Source organism: Bombus pyrosoma, linkage group LG2 (assembly GCF_014825855.1).
Source record: "Bombus pyrosoma isolate SC7728 linkage group LG2, ASM1482585v1, whole genome shotgun sequence".
Classification (NCBI taxonomy): domain Eukaryota; kingdom Metazoa; phylum Arthropoda; class Insecta; order Hymenoptera; family Apidae; genus Bombus; species Bombus pyrosoma.
The window spans coordinates 13,718,651-13,730,951 of record NC_057771.1 but is presented as its reverse complement, the minus strand read 5'-3'; the positions used below and the strand labels follow the sequence as shown (position 1 = coordinate 13,730,951).

General features: G+C 35.7%; 2 protein-coding genes and 1 long non-coding RNA gene across 4 annotated transcripts in view; 1 reads left to right on the top strand and 2 right to left on the bottom strand.

Moving 5' to 3' along the window:
• Nucleotides 1–705: 705 nt before the first annotated feature.
• Nucleotides 706–2,462, bottom strand: LOC122577769 (protein MIS12 homolog). The gene is made up of 4 exons (XM_043749322.1): nt 2,222–2,462; nt 1,469–1,638; nt 1,240–1,377; nt 706–1,150 (listed from the first exon to the last, which is right to left on the bottom strand). Exons 1-4 carry the CDS (start codon nt 2,307–2,309, stop codon nt 890–892), a joined length of 657 nt encoding a protein of 218 aa, XP_043605257.1. The 5' UTR covers nt 2,310–2,462; the 3' UTR covers nt 706–889.
• A 1,989-nt stretch (nt 2,463–4,451) lies between these two features.
• The window catches only part of LOC122572792 (neurotrimin-like), a 64,728-nt gene continuing 56,878 nt past the window's right edge, over nt 4,452–12,301 (top strand). Inside the window, exon 1 of one of the 2 annotated variants that reach the window (XM_043738250.1) lies at nt 4,452–4,774. In XM_043738250.1, the coding sequence (XP_043594185.1) occupies nt 4,723–4,774 (52 nt within the window). In that variant the 5' untranslated portion in view covers nt 4,452–4,722. The remainder of the gene's footprint in view (nt 4,775–12,301) is intronic. The other variant, XM_043738259.1, reaches the window with a different exon arrangement.
• LOC122572805 lies at nt 8,703–10,277 on the bottom strand. The gene is made up of 3 exons (XR_006318571.1): nt 9,836–10,277; nt 8,865–9,737; nt 8,703–8,784 (listed from the first exon to the last, which is right to left on the bottom strand). It is a non-coding gene; the product is annotated as an uncharacterized LOC122572805 (long non-coding RNA).

The following is a 12,301-nucleotide window of genomic DNA, read 5'->3' as shown; positions in this document are numbered from 1 at the left end:
TGAACACAAAAAAGATTCCTGTCTCGTTGTGCGTCATGACAGTCATGGCCGTCATGGGACTCTCAATGCTTATGTGAAACGAGCCTAACTGTGGGTTGTTGGTTGATGTAGTATATTCCTTCTTCGTATGCTTAAGAAGGAGGGAGCCATCACCGTGTAAAGTGTAAGACTATAAGGTGTAGGGTATAGGGTGTAGGTGTAAGTGACCTTACGCTGGAAGTGAAACGAGTCAACGGCAGATTAACGAAACGGCGTACCTATAATTACATTTTTCTGAATTTCTAATTATCTTGTATACTTTTGTTACCTGAATTTATCACGATATCGCACAAAATATTATGAAGAAAAGTTATATTTTTTATGTTGCAACTTGCTAATTTTAAATTATGCTTTATTCATTTATGACGTATATTTTGTTTATCTAATTATGCTAATTCTTATTATATTATATTATATTTTCGTTATGTTCTATATTCTCTTAGCTGCTAGCTGATAATATAAAATTTGTATCTTAGATTAATCGTAATAAATATATCAAATGAAAGTAATGTATGAAAGGTAAATACCTTGTTCCAATATAAAAGAATCCAACATTTTTGGTAGATGTTTGTTCAAGTGCTGTGAATTCTTAATTTTATTACAGGACTAATTTTTTAATCCTCCTTCTTACAAACATTTTTATGTAATGATATGATAGCTATATAATTAATTTAAAAAGTTATAAGTCAATTTATTTATAAAAATATTTTAAAAAGTACAAAATATACAAATATAAAATTTAGAGAATATCAGTTTATCTATTAAAGTTTAATATTATTTACATGATTTTGTTCTATATGAAACATCTAGGACAAATAATTAATTTTTATATTGTTACCATTGCTTCAATTCATAAAGTATTTAAATTAAATTCTTTGCATTTAAGATTATCTACTGTGTTGTATTTTATTTTTGTTGTAATTTGTGTTGTATCAAACAGACTTGTAGAAAATTCTTTATAATCTTTCAGTAACTGATATATATTTTCATTTACGTCGGAGCATGTCAGATTTTCTACTACATTACACATCTTATTTACACTTTCTTCAGAAATTGGAAATTGGTCTAAAATCTGTAGCTCTTCTTTCAATACAGTATTCAAAATAGTAGCCTATAATGTTCATAGGAAGTTGGACTTTACTTATTATCTCTATAATAGCATAAAATTTATGTTATATTTAAAAAATACTCTGTACATACATTTTTTGCTCTTTGCTGTAAATCTTCTAATCTTTGATTTATATTTTCAAATTCTGTGTCACTATACTGTATCCTTTGGTACTTGTCCTCTTCCAATAAAACGTTACTTGGAACAGCAACATATTTATTTACAATATTCTAAACAAAAGAGTTATATGTGATATTACATACTTCTTTACATGTACTAAAAGAAATATTTTTTTGATATACCTCTGGTCAATGTAATTACCTCAATATTTTCTAAATGTGGCATTGCTCCTTTAAAATATGCTGCCTCTAAATTCTTTTGATTTGTCTTAAGTACTGTTAGATTCTCAGAATTTAATTTGTATGTTTTTTCAATTGTTTGACACATCTTCTCAATTGTGCTAAGAATCCTTTCACTTACAATACTTTTCACTATAAAAAAAAACAATTGAAAATACTTCTACATTTATACTTTATCAATCTTCTTACTGCATTATTAAATAATACTAGAAATCTATGAACAATCTTTAAAAATTACTTTTAACAGAAATAAATTAAAATACTTGTTAAATATATAATATAATTATTTGTATTAAATCATTTATTATGTATATTTTTTACACTTTATTCAGACATTTGAATGAAACAAAATTAATACAAAGCAAGATTTAAAAAATGTAACTGGAATTTGATACGTATATCGGCTCAAGGTCAATTTTTATTTGTTTGCTCTCTGATTTTGAAGTGTGAGAGATGAGAAGGAGAAAGAAGCGAAAAGAACAAGAGAAGAAACGAGAGAAAAAAAGTGAAGCGTTAGTCGTCTTTATGATTAACTTCGTCCGTAGGGGCCGGTGAAAGTATTCCAAGCAATGGACGAGTGTGACTCTAGTCATGATCAAATCTACATGATACCAGAGTGCACCCGTCCAACGATTGGAACATGTGGTTGTACACAATCAGAATGCTGTAAAATCTGAAAAACATTCAAGAGAAACTGAAAACGGCGGCGCCTTACAAGTAGCGTACACGGCTCTTGAATGAAAGCTAAACAGCTGCATTTCGTATTCTTCCAGCTTGCGTTTTCGTAATTCCGAGGACGCCATATCGTTCTAAATACACGTTAACTTGTAATAATTATTCAATGAAACCACTATTATACTATCTTGATACTTTTTCCTGAAGTAACTGTGCTTCTTTCCGATGATCACACCTTGACGTCCGTTGACAAATGAACATGGCGTCTATCTGCCTGCGTACGACAGCGTCCTTTGTCCCTTCGCGTTCGGCAACGCATCCGGATTTCTTAGCGGGACTTCAGTCCGTTTTAAAATCAACCAATCAGACACCATCCTTTGCCAATGAAAATCCACGGTTCCGGTTACACCGGAAAATGCTTATGATTACTCTTTTACATGTATTTTTCTATTTACATTAACGTATCCACAATCACGACAAAAATATTTTCTTATTACGAGATATTAAATTTGTTTTTCTTATACACTTGACAACCCGTATCGTGGGTCATTATATAAATCTTCTACGTTGCAGCTTCGCAATATCATCGCGAGATGGCTACACTGGGAACTTGAGAAAAATAAAATATTGTTGTGGGATACCTTGTAATTCGCATGAAGTAAACCAATACATGAATTTGATTACATGAATTTTGAAAGTTAGACAAATAAATGCTCTGTATAAATAACAGTAGAAATAAAACTTAGGTATCAAAGCTATGATATAAGTTTACAGGTACGCTTCCATGAGATATGTAACCAGAGAGATAGTTGTACGTGCGAGGTAAAATAAGGGCTTTGTTTATTATCACAGGAAAGGGAAATGAAACGTGTTAGGCGTCTACTTAAAGGTAGTGGATATAAAGTTCAAATATTTTCTTTTTTTTACCGTGTTATCAACAATTTAAAATTTAAATGTTTCTTCCCGTTGCTGAAGATCTTCTTAGAGTTCTACGTAAAATATATATGACTAAATCATGAAAAATGAATATAGTCATGTGTAAAAATTATTAAAATATTTACACTTTTGTTTTTAGGAATGTCATTAATCCTTTAATAATTTCACGAAAAAATATTGATCATTTCAAATTGTTCACTAATTTGTATTTACACGCTTAAGCTCAAATCATACAAATGTGTATGTAAATATATCTTACAAATGACATCATCGCAATTTTTTGTACTGGTATGAGTCATTTGGTTAATAATTCATGCAACATTATTCGGAATTATTTTTACGTTCACTCTCGTAATCGCAATGACTGCGGTCTTTCTACGAATCTACATGCAAGTTAGTTTCATTTCTATAAAGGAATTACCAAATTCGGTATAATGATAATTCTCTTTAAACGAGATGAGTCAACGTATAGAAGTAGCTGATATTATTTGATTAATGTATCGATCGATATCTAATATAATTTTTTAATTCGTTTAGAGATAAAAAAGGAATGCGAAGAAGTGAATGCTCTTTGCCATTCGTCTTATGCACAATGACAAAGTGAATGGATGAATCGAAAGAGGTAAGCGCTCGACGAAAGTAACGTGCAAATACATGCTTCTCACGCGCGTACATATACGTGCGTGTGAGCCGATACTTTATGCGTTCGGAACTCCGTACACAGATAAATTCGATATTCGATACGTATTCTTGCTTTTATCTGTCTGCGCACATTGATTTATGCTCAGTCGCGATTTCCTATAAAATATAGATGCGCTTCCTGTTCTCTCATCCTATATAACTTTTGGCATTTAAAATTCAAATTTAAATTTCAAATCGAAACATATCTGTGTTTCTTATCAACTGATACGAAACCTTACACGCGATGTGACTTGAAATTGTTCTGTAAAATATCAGCGACGAGGAAGGAAGATAAAGAACATACGTGTATACCTGGCGCCTTTTTAGTATTTTTAGATCGAGAAAATTTCTTCTTTCAATTTTCTTTGGGGAAATCATTCCTATCTGCTGTATATTCTATAGGACGGCGGTGATATGTTGGTCAATTTCTTGATCGTACACGTTATCGTTTGTTATAATAAAATAAAAAAAAATTTTACGCAATGTTCACTCGACATTGCGCCATTGAATACATACTCAGTTTTGTATAGGCGCGCGCTTCCACAAAGCCATCGGTGCACGTACACAGATATACATCGTAGGCGTGTAAGTTTATTCCTACAGGAGTTGAGGCGCGTGTCGAGTTTGTACGGCGCTGAGTGCGCAACCGGTCGGCGCAGGTCCCTGTAAAAAGCCGGGGGCCCGGTTCCGTCGCCGCTCTTCGGATACCACGCGCGCTCGTTCTCTCAGTTTGTATTCGGTATCCACCTCGTATCGGTGGATACGTTCGGTTCTTTATTCAGTTGAACGATCATCCTTGCGAAAATACCGTCCACTCGTATACGTACGTTTCTCAAGTCGAAAATTAAGTTTCAAGTCAAACGACGACTGTAGTGCCAATTGTGTCGTTTGTTGACAGTGTTTTCGAAACAAAGACGGGAAAACATGTTACCACTGCGATTTGTTGGTCTATTGGTGATACTCTTTGCCGCGCAGGGTGAGTTTTTCTCTTCTTTTTTTATTTTTATTTTAGAAGAGCATCGTTAACGAATGCGACCAACTTTTTAAGGATAAATTCATCCTGGTGGTTCCAATTCACCGGGACGAATATTTAAATTTGATCAATGGCATACATTATGTACATATTCATGAAAAAGTTTTTTTACTTTAAAACTCGAGTGAAGTCATGCTCGTCCTTGTTGTTTCACGCGGCGAACACGCGTCCTCTGCGTCTATTCAAGGATTCCATTAAGTTAATTAAATCTAGATTTAACGCCTGGCGAACAGAGTGTGCGCGTTGGCGTGGGTGCTGAGTAGATCGTGCTAGGAGATCTTAAAGTTCTAGGGTCGAGAGACGACGCGCATGATAATTTCGCATGCATCACGGCTAACTAACAGTTACCTCACCGTCCGCTCCGTATAAGCAATTGAAACAATAGTTACCATTGCGGGGTAGCATGGACGAGCATCGGTCGAGTGATCGTTCGTTGCGGAAGGAACAATTACTGTATCTTAAAAAAGCTTAATTACTCTTCCTTGTGCGCCAGTTTAGCCAGAAGCACGCCCGTTGCTCGATAAACCGGTAATTGCGTACGTTTTCAATTTGCGATGTTGACGATGTCGAGTACTTTGATACTCTGCGTCAGCCTGTTTGCTGTTTCATAATTCTATAATTCGATGGTCGAATGTATGAAACACGCGATAAGCAGACCTTTGCAATCTAATTTCGTCCATACGTTGCTCACCACGCGGTTCAATTTAATTCACTACCTACAACCAGCTGTGCGATATTGAAATAAATTGCCACGTGAGAAGAAATATCAACTGGAGACGTTTATATACTTAAGATACTTACGGCAGAATAATAATACGATTGGGTGTTTTGTAAAAATTGCATGTAATGTATGGTTATCGTAACAGACAATCTGCGATGATAATTGGTAGCCACTATTAAGCATACATCCTATGTGATAAGTTTAATTGTAACGGTATATCATTTATTTCGTTCTAGGAGATGGAATACTAATTGAATATTATTATGTAATATTCATGGAATATTGATAAAATGCACATTATCACATAAGATGCCCAATCTTTCAACATTCAAACCAATTTGAAATATTTATCAATTGATAATTATTTTCGTTTAATAATTTAATTCAATAATATTAAACGCCAATTAAATCGAATCACACGTTATTCGAATACTAAATTTTAGAAAGGCCTTCCAATAACAAGTATCTTATTATAGATCACGTGTTACGTTGCTGGTTAAAACGACTCTTCAGATTAGACGCTCTCTCTTTTCTATTAAAATATACACGATCTTTGCTATACAATGGTATAGCTGGCCACACGAGATGTTAGATTGTAAATATTTTATATATTAACAACATCACGTATTCTATTCTATTGATGGGATGCAGCACGTTTGAAATAAGTTTCCTGAATAGATAGAGCGTCTGACGAGTTCGAGCTTTTTCACTTAACGAACAGGCTGTCTATAGCGTTGACAACCAAATATCTATACGTATTCGGATTCTAAGGAACTAACGTTCAGAAGAGTAATAAATCCTTGTACGATAAATAGTCACGGCGTGTTTCACTCTTTCAAACATCTGGGATTCGTAACGTTGAAATTATCCCTCGATTCCAGGGCCAAGCTTGCCAGCAAACGTTAGTTAATTGTTTCATTAACATTCCGCGTAAACTACATTCCTGTGCATATTCGAGCGTGTACATTTAACGCTCGATTGGCATGCATTTATTTACATGGCGAACGCGCGAGAAATGGAGTTTACTATAGGAACAGCATAGTTCACTTTGCGATGCCCGAGTATTGAATGCCATTGAAACAAGTAATGAACTTGTTAAAACGAACGATCTCGACTAATCGACGAATAGTGGTACAAGCGACAGAATCGATAATTTCACAAAGTTATAATTGAAATTAAACTTTAATTAAAAAGACCACTTCAAACATTAAAATATATTGCTACCCAAACTGGTAAAGTAAAAGCGCTTTTAGCGACAAGATTCCTCATTTGAGAAAGTTATACGTAAAATAAAATTTTTGTGGGGAACTATAGCTGACACTTAATACAGAGCGAATGCTTTTCGCTGCTTTTTACTTTCTACTTATTTTGCTATAAATTCGTATCGCATGTTTCTTTCAATGTGGAAAACTAAATAAAGTAAAATTTGTTAGTTTCTTCAGTATATGTAACGAATATTTACGGTCAGTAGAGTGTCTCATTTTTAGACCTCAAAACTTACCATTTTTACATCGGTGCTCCAGATTATTTCACACAGTATATGTTTCTTACAGCGTTTCATGTACATCTAGCGAACATCGAACTAGAGAAACCATTCAGATAAGAGTATCGCTGTGCTAACTTGTAATTAGGAATCGTTTCGTATAAGTCCGCAAAGATCGACGAGCGTGGAGGTCTGTTTCTTGCGCGGAATTGTCCAGCTGTTGGCAAATTCCATTGAGAAAAATATGCGGGAGAGGCTCCGGTATCTTGCGAAGGCAGTAGCCTCTTTTGATCCCCAAAGAACCGGTGGTAGTAGTTGGCAGAGAGGTTGCTGAATGGCCCGAAAAATAAGATAAACGAAAGTATCACGGGGGGTAGGTGGGAGGGACGCCAGGTGAGCACAAGTTTCAGGTAGGAGAATGACCGGAGGCAGATGGTCAGGATAGTAGGATGGTGGAGAGACGGTTGCCGGTTGCCCCGTGTCCAGCGTGGCATTCACAGATTTCTGGTAACTCGCTCACGGTCGAAAAGATGGTCTACCAATCTCCCGAAGGATGTTCCATTTATTCCTTAATAATAGGAGCGGCTTCTTCTTATCCCCAATAAGAAGAAGTTCTCGGACCAACTCGTATCGTACGTGACTTAGATTTCAAACAGAAGGATAAGATACGGAGGTTCTACTTGGAATGTCCGGTCGAGACATTGATATCAAATAATATAGGGTAATCCCGGGGGAAATGGAGTCTTCATTTTAATAACTGAAATATTTAAGTAATGAATTTAATTCATCATGAGTCAAATAATCGCGTAGTGAGAAAATTTAAATGCATGATATCGTAACGATAAATCTAATTTAAATATTTTAACGGATCGAATGTTATAGGTACTTGCATATTTGTACAGTCAATTATCTCTTTGAGAACGTGTAATTGTTATAATATAATATTTGTATAAATAACTACGGATGTACCATTCAGTCTTATTATCGTAGGTAAGATGGACCACTTTAAAGAACATTATGTTGTTTTACCGAATTGATTCATTAAGTCGATCTAGATTCATTAAATCCGAAATCATTATCGTGAGTTAGAATTGCAGTTATCTGCTATCCAAGCTAGTTTTAAGAGAACAATCTGACGACATGTTCTCAAACAATATTACTAAATTAAATACCACTAAACTGTTATAAAGAAAATACCATATATTCCATCAATGATGTTCCACTTTTTTTTTTCTTTCCTATCTTTTTTCTTTTTTTCTTTTTCTAATACTCGTCGAAGCGTTCGACGCGTAACACGTAGAAATCCTTTCTTGATAAAATCAGAGTTCAATGGTCCTCAAGATAAGCGTCGATAATGTTTGCTACAGTATTTTAAAATACCGTCCGGTCATTGTCTGTATACACGACTGTGGAGAAATCTGATGGAGGCGTTTGAGGTTTTCCCTTTTATCGTGTATCCACGAACCGAGCCAAGAACAGTTTGAAATTGGAGAAACGCGTGTTTCTTCGCACGTGTACCATCAGCGATCGTGGTTAGATAACGATAGAAATTATCGTGGAAAATCGTGTACCAGTTGCTGGCTTGTGTCACGATGAAATTGCTCATTGCCAGTTATACTTCAACAGTTTACCATTATACGTGACCATGTTAGTAATGCGTTGATTATAATGCAGCCGTTCTATATATTTCTTGCTCGTTGCTACTGTATTATTCCAAGTTCTTAGTTTTTTCTTCCGTTTTTTTTATACCTAGTAGAAAAAGGAAAATATTTGTTTTCGTTGTGTAATCTCCGCACACTACGGAATACGATTTGTAATGTGCAACCTACGAGATGCTGCAAGGATCATCGTTTCCTTGTGTTTCCTTTTTTCTTAGCATGTGATGGAACTGAAAGCGTAGAATTAATACAAATCGTATAAAAGACGTGATAAGGTTGCTCGACGAAGTCCATCTCTTCTTCTTCCTGATGCTAACGAGCGTGTTTTGTAATTCTCGAATTCCAGACTGCGTATACCTCACGAAAGGTGCAATTTCGTAATTCAGGGAGAGAAAACCGTTGAGAATGGTTTGTAGTAGTCGGAGTTTATTTGCTTAGAACTGTAATAACCTATACGCAACGAAGGGGAAAAAAACATTGATCAGCTACGTCTGTGTACACGGGTCAAGATATGCGTATGTACGTATCATATCGGTCATTCGTGTGTAGTATCCTTAAATCTTGTATACTAGCGCCGATTTAAATACGCGATCATCGGAAACTAACAGGGTCAATGATGTTCGTGTAAGTGGCACATGAACTCTTATCAAAGATTGCGTCACGTTCATCCGGGTTTATCCGAATAATTAACTAATTGAGCTTCATTGGACCGACGATGGGAGAGGTGCGATGCAAGAAAGGTCAACCCGCATGAGAAAACGCTTTTGGCCGATAGGTTTTTCGAGAAAAGACCTTCCAAGTTTCTCAGCAATTTCTCAGAAGTTTCTCAGTAGTTTGTCAGGATTTTCCAAGATCTAACGAGAGAGGAAGCGAAAAAGACCAACAAGTATTAATCGGTATACCTGCATCGCCCACTCACGTAGCCGAGAGGAACGCGATACCTTGACGCCAGATTGTCGTGCCTTTTTTCACGGAAAAGAAGGTTTCGTGATTTCAGCTGGTAGACCAAGGCGCAGACACGTTCCGAGCGAGGAATTTTTTTACCTAGAAAACGCTCCCAATGTTATACGTTCTCACCTCTATCTGTCCATCGATGCTTTCAATATTTTCTTTAACGTTTCACTAAGCTGGCGTATACGTACGTATTGGTTGAGAGACCGATAGACCTTACAAGTCACTATAGAACCGAACGTTGGAATTATGCATTCAAGGTTTCGTTGTTTTCGTTTAAAATTAGATCGATTCCGTTTCGCGTTGCGCAACGAGAAATCGTCGGAAACGAGGCATCCGCCATGCTTTTTTCCCAGCTCTTGAATAAAGAGACACGATAACACTGTTCTTGCGCTACATATTTACATAAGAATCTTATCTTTCCGCTCGTTAAACGCGCTCTTAAGTACGACGTGGTTCAGCGGCAAAATTAGCGAATGATTAATCGTTGATTACAACCTCGTTGAGATAGATTTGCCGGAACGAGGGAAAGCACATGGACAAATCGTTAAAGGAACATCCTGTTACGACATCAGATAACCAGAATCTTGTCCCGTAATTGTCCTTGACTTCTTAACCAACCACCAGATAATCGGAATTTTACGAAATTTCCGTTATTGTTGTGCAACGTATCTTTCCTTCTACAAATTCAAACGTAGTCACGATATAATTTTATATTATTTCTGCGAAAATGTCTTCGTCTATTTTGACCACGGATCGTTTAATTATTCCGAGTAGCCGCAGATTGTTCAGTTATTCTTGGTAATTATTGCAACGAAGCATCGACGATAAATCATCGGATATATGAATTCCAAAGAAACATGATTATTTTAATACCTCTACGTTGTCGGATGTCGATGATCTCGCGTTTATTTCAGAGCAGAAACGTAGTATAGTCCGAGGCACGATTTCGGCGTTCCCAATTCGTATTTAGAGCGAGCGACGGTGGATCTGTGTCTCGTAATTCTTCGGCTCGATCCGAGATCTAGAAGCCGGGCTCTTTTCAATCCTTCCGTTTTATTTATCGTCGAATACCTCGCCTATGTTCCTACCTGCTGTTACAGGAATTTAAACGGCTACAGTTAGAATTTTCGCAGACACGCCGGCTGTCCCGTCTACTTTTTAATCTATCAGGTCGATCGGAATGTTAGATGTTGTTAGATTTTACTTTTTACTATATTCGCAACCTATAAATTACAATTCTTTTTTGACGATTTCTATAAATCGCAGAATATATATTTGTCTGTATTATAATTATATACAATATAATTCAATGATATATAATATAATTATTTTATAATTCTTTTATTCGAAATTGAAAAGACCCAAAAGTTTTGTAATTTATACCAACGTCTGAAAGCTTCGAATCAAAACCCGCGACTCTAAAACAATGTTCACCTACAAATCTTAGCAAGTTTTCTCTTAAAAATTATTTATTAAGAATTATTAATACGGTTAACAGGTGGTGATACGACCTTGTCTTCCATCGTGTGTACGATCGTTTCAATTATCGTGAATTGTTTTCAACTATACGTAAAATCTCACGAGAATAAGAACCTGGGGATGTTCCAAAGGGTTCTGAGTACGGGTCGCTGAAGGCCCACTCACAAGCGACTGTATTTATTATCATTCTAAGTAGATTCGTTGAAACTGTAAAAGGGGATGAAACCGAGGTCCATTAACATCCTCTATTCAGCTGTTGTCCTGGAATTTTAATAGGCCGGACCCGTTGAAGAGTAGTCCGTCTCGACAGAGGATTTACGAGCATCGGTTTATTTGCAAGCACTAAAGAGAGAAAGGTTGAATGATAAACGAGATCAAGATCGTTCAAATAAACTACGTTGCGAATATCGGAAAAACGTACGCCGTTGACGTTGCAAAATTATGTAAGAATAGATTTCGGATATACGATGACGTATTCGTGTTTTGATATCACAAAGATATATCTTTTTTATTTCTTTTTATCTACATTTCCTTGATAAAGTTTGCATAACTTATTAATCGAGAAATTATGTAACGTACAAATGTTAAGGATAAAAAGTGCAGAGATCTGACTGAAAAATGGTACGATCATGGTTTCTTTCTATTTACAATGCCAAATATTGTTTCTGCAGTTTTGTTGGCTAAAGATGAGATTAAGAATATCATGAACATCGTTGACTGGCAAGTTTCGTATACCTCACGAGGACTCTGAAAGAAAGAATAATATTTTAAGAAGACTCGAACCTCGTTAAGATACGTCATAAGTAGTTTAAGAAGTATAAGTGGTACTTTCAAGTACAATCAAACTCTGATTAAGTAGATTTGAATATTTTATGAGTACCTTAAGCAGAAGTTTCTTGTTCTGTGAATAGAAAAAAAACTTTTTCTTTTCAAGAGGATATTATCCTCTTTACAATTTACAAAGTTTTTGTATCATCGACACATGTAAAAGACGCGAAAGTAAAGGTTTCAATCAGAGCAACGCGATATACTATAACAGAATGCGTATTTATCGGATAGAATTCAATCGCATATCCTACAATTAGCCTGATGCGAGTAGCAGGCGTCGTCGTGATGCATCTCGTTCGAACGTTTAACTATCGAATACTTTTGATTATCTATCATACGAATATTAC

Coding starts and splice junctions, on each gene's coding strand:
- LOC122577769 (XM_043749322.1), bottom strand. CDS start 2,309: ATGGCGTCCTCGGAATTACGAAAACGCAAGCTGGAAGAATACGAAATG. Junction 1,639..2,221: donor AAGAGCCGTGTACGCTACTT/GTAAGGCGCCGC, acceptor TTTTTTTTATAG/TGAAAAGTATTGTAAGTGAA. Junction 1,378..1,468: donor CACATTTAGAAAATATTGAG/GTAATTACATTG, acceptor TCTTTTGTTTAG/AATATTGTAAATAAATATGT.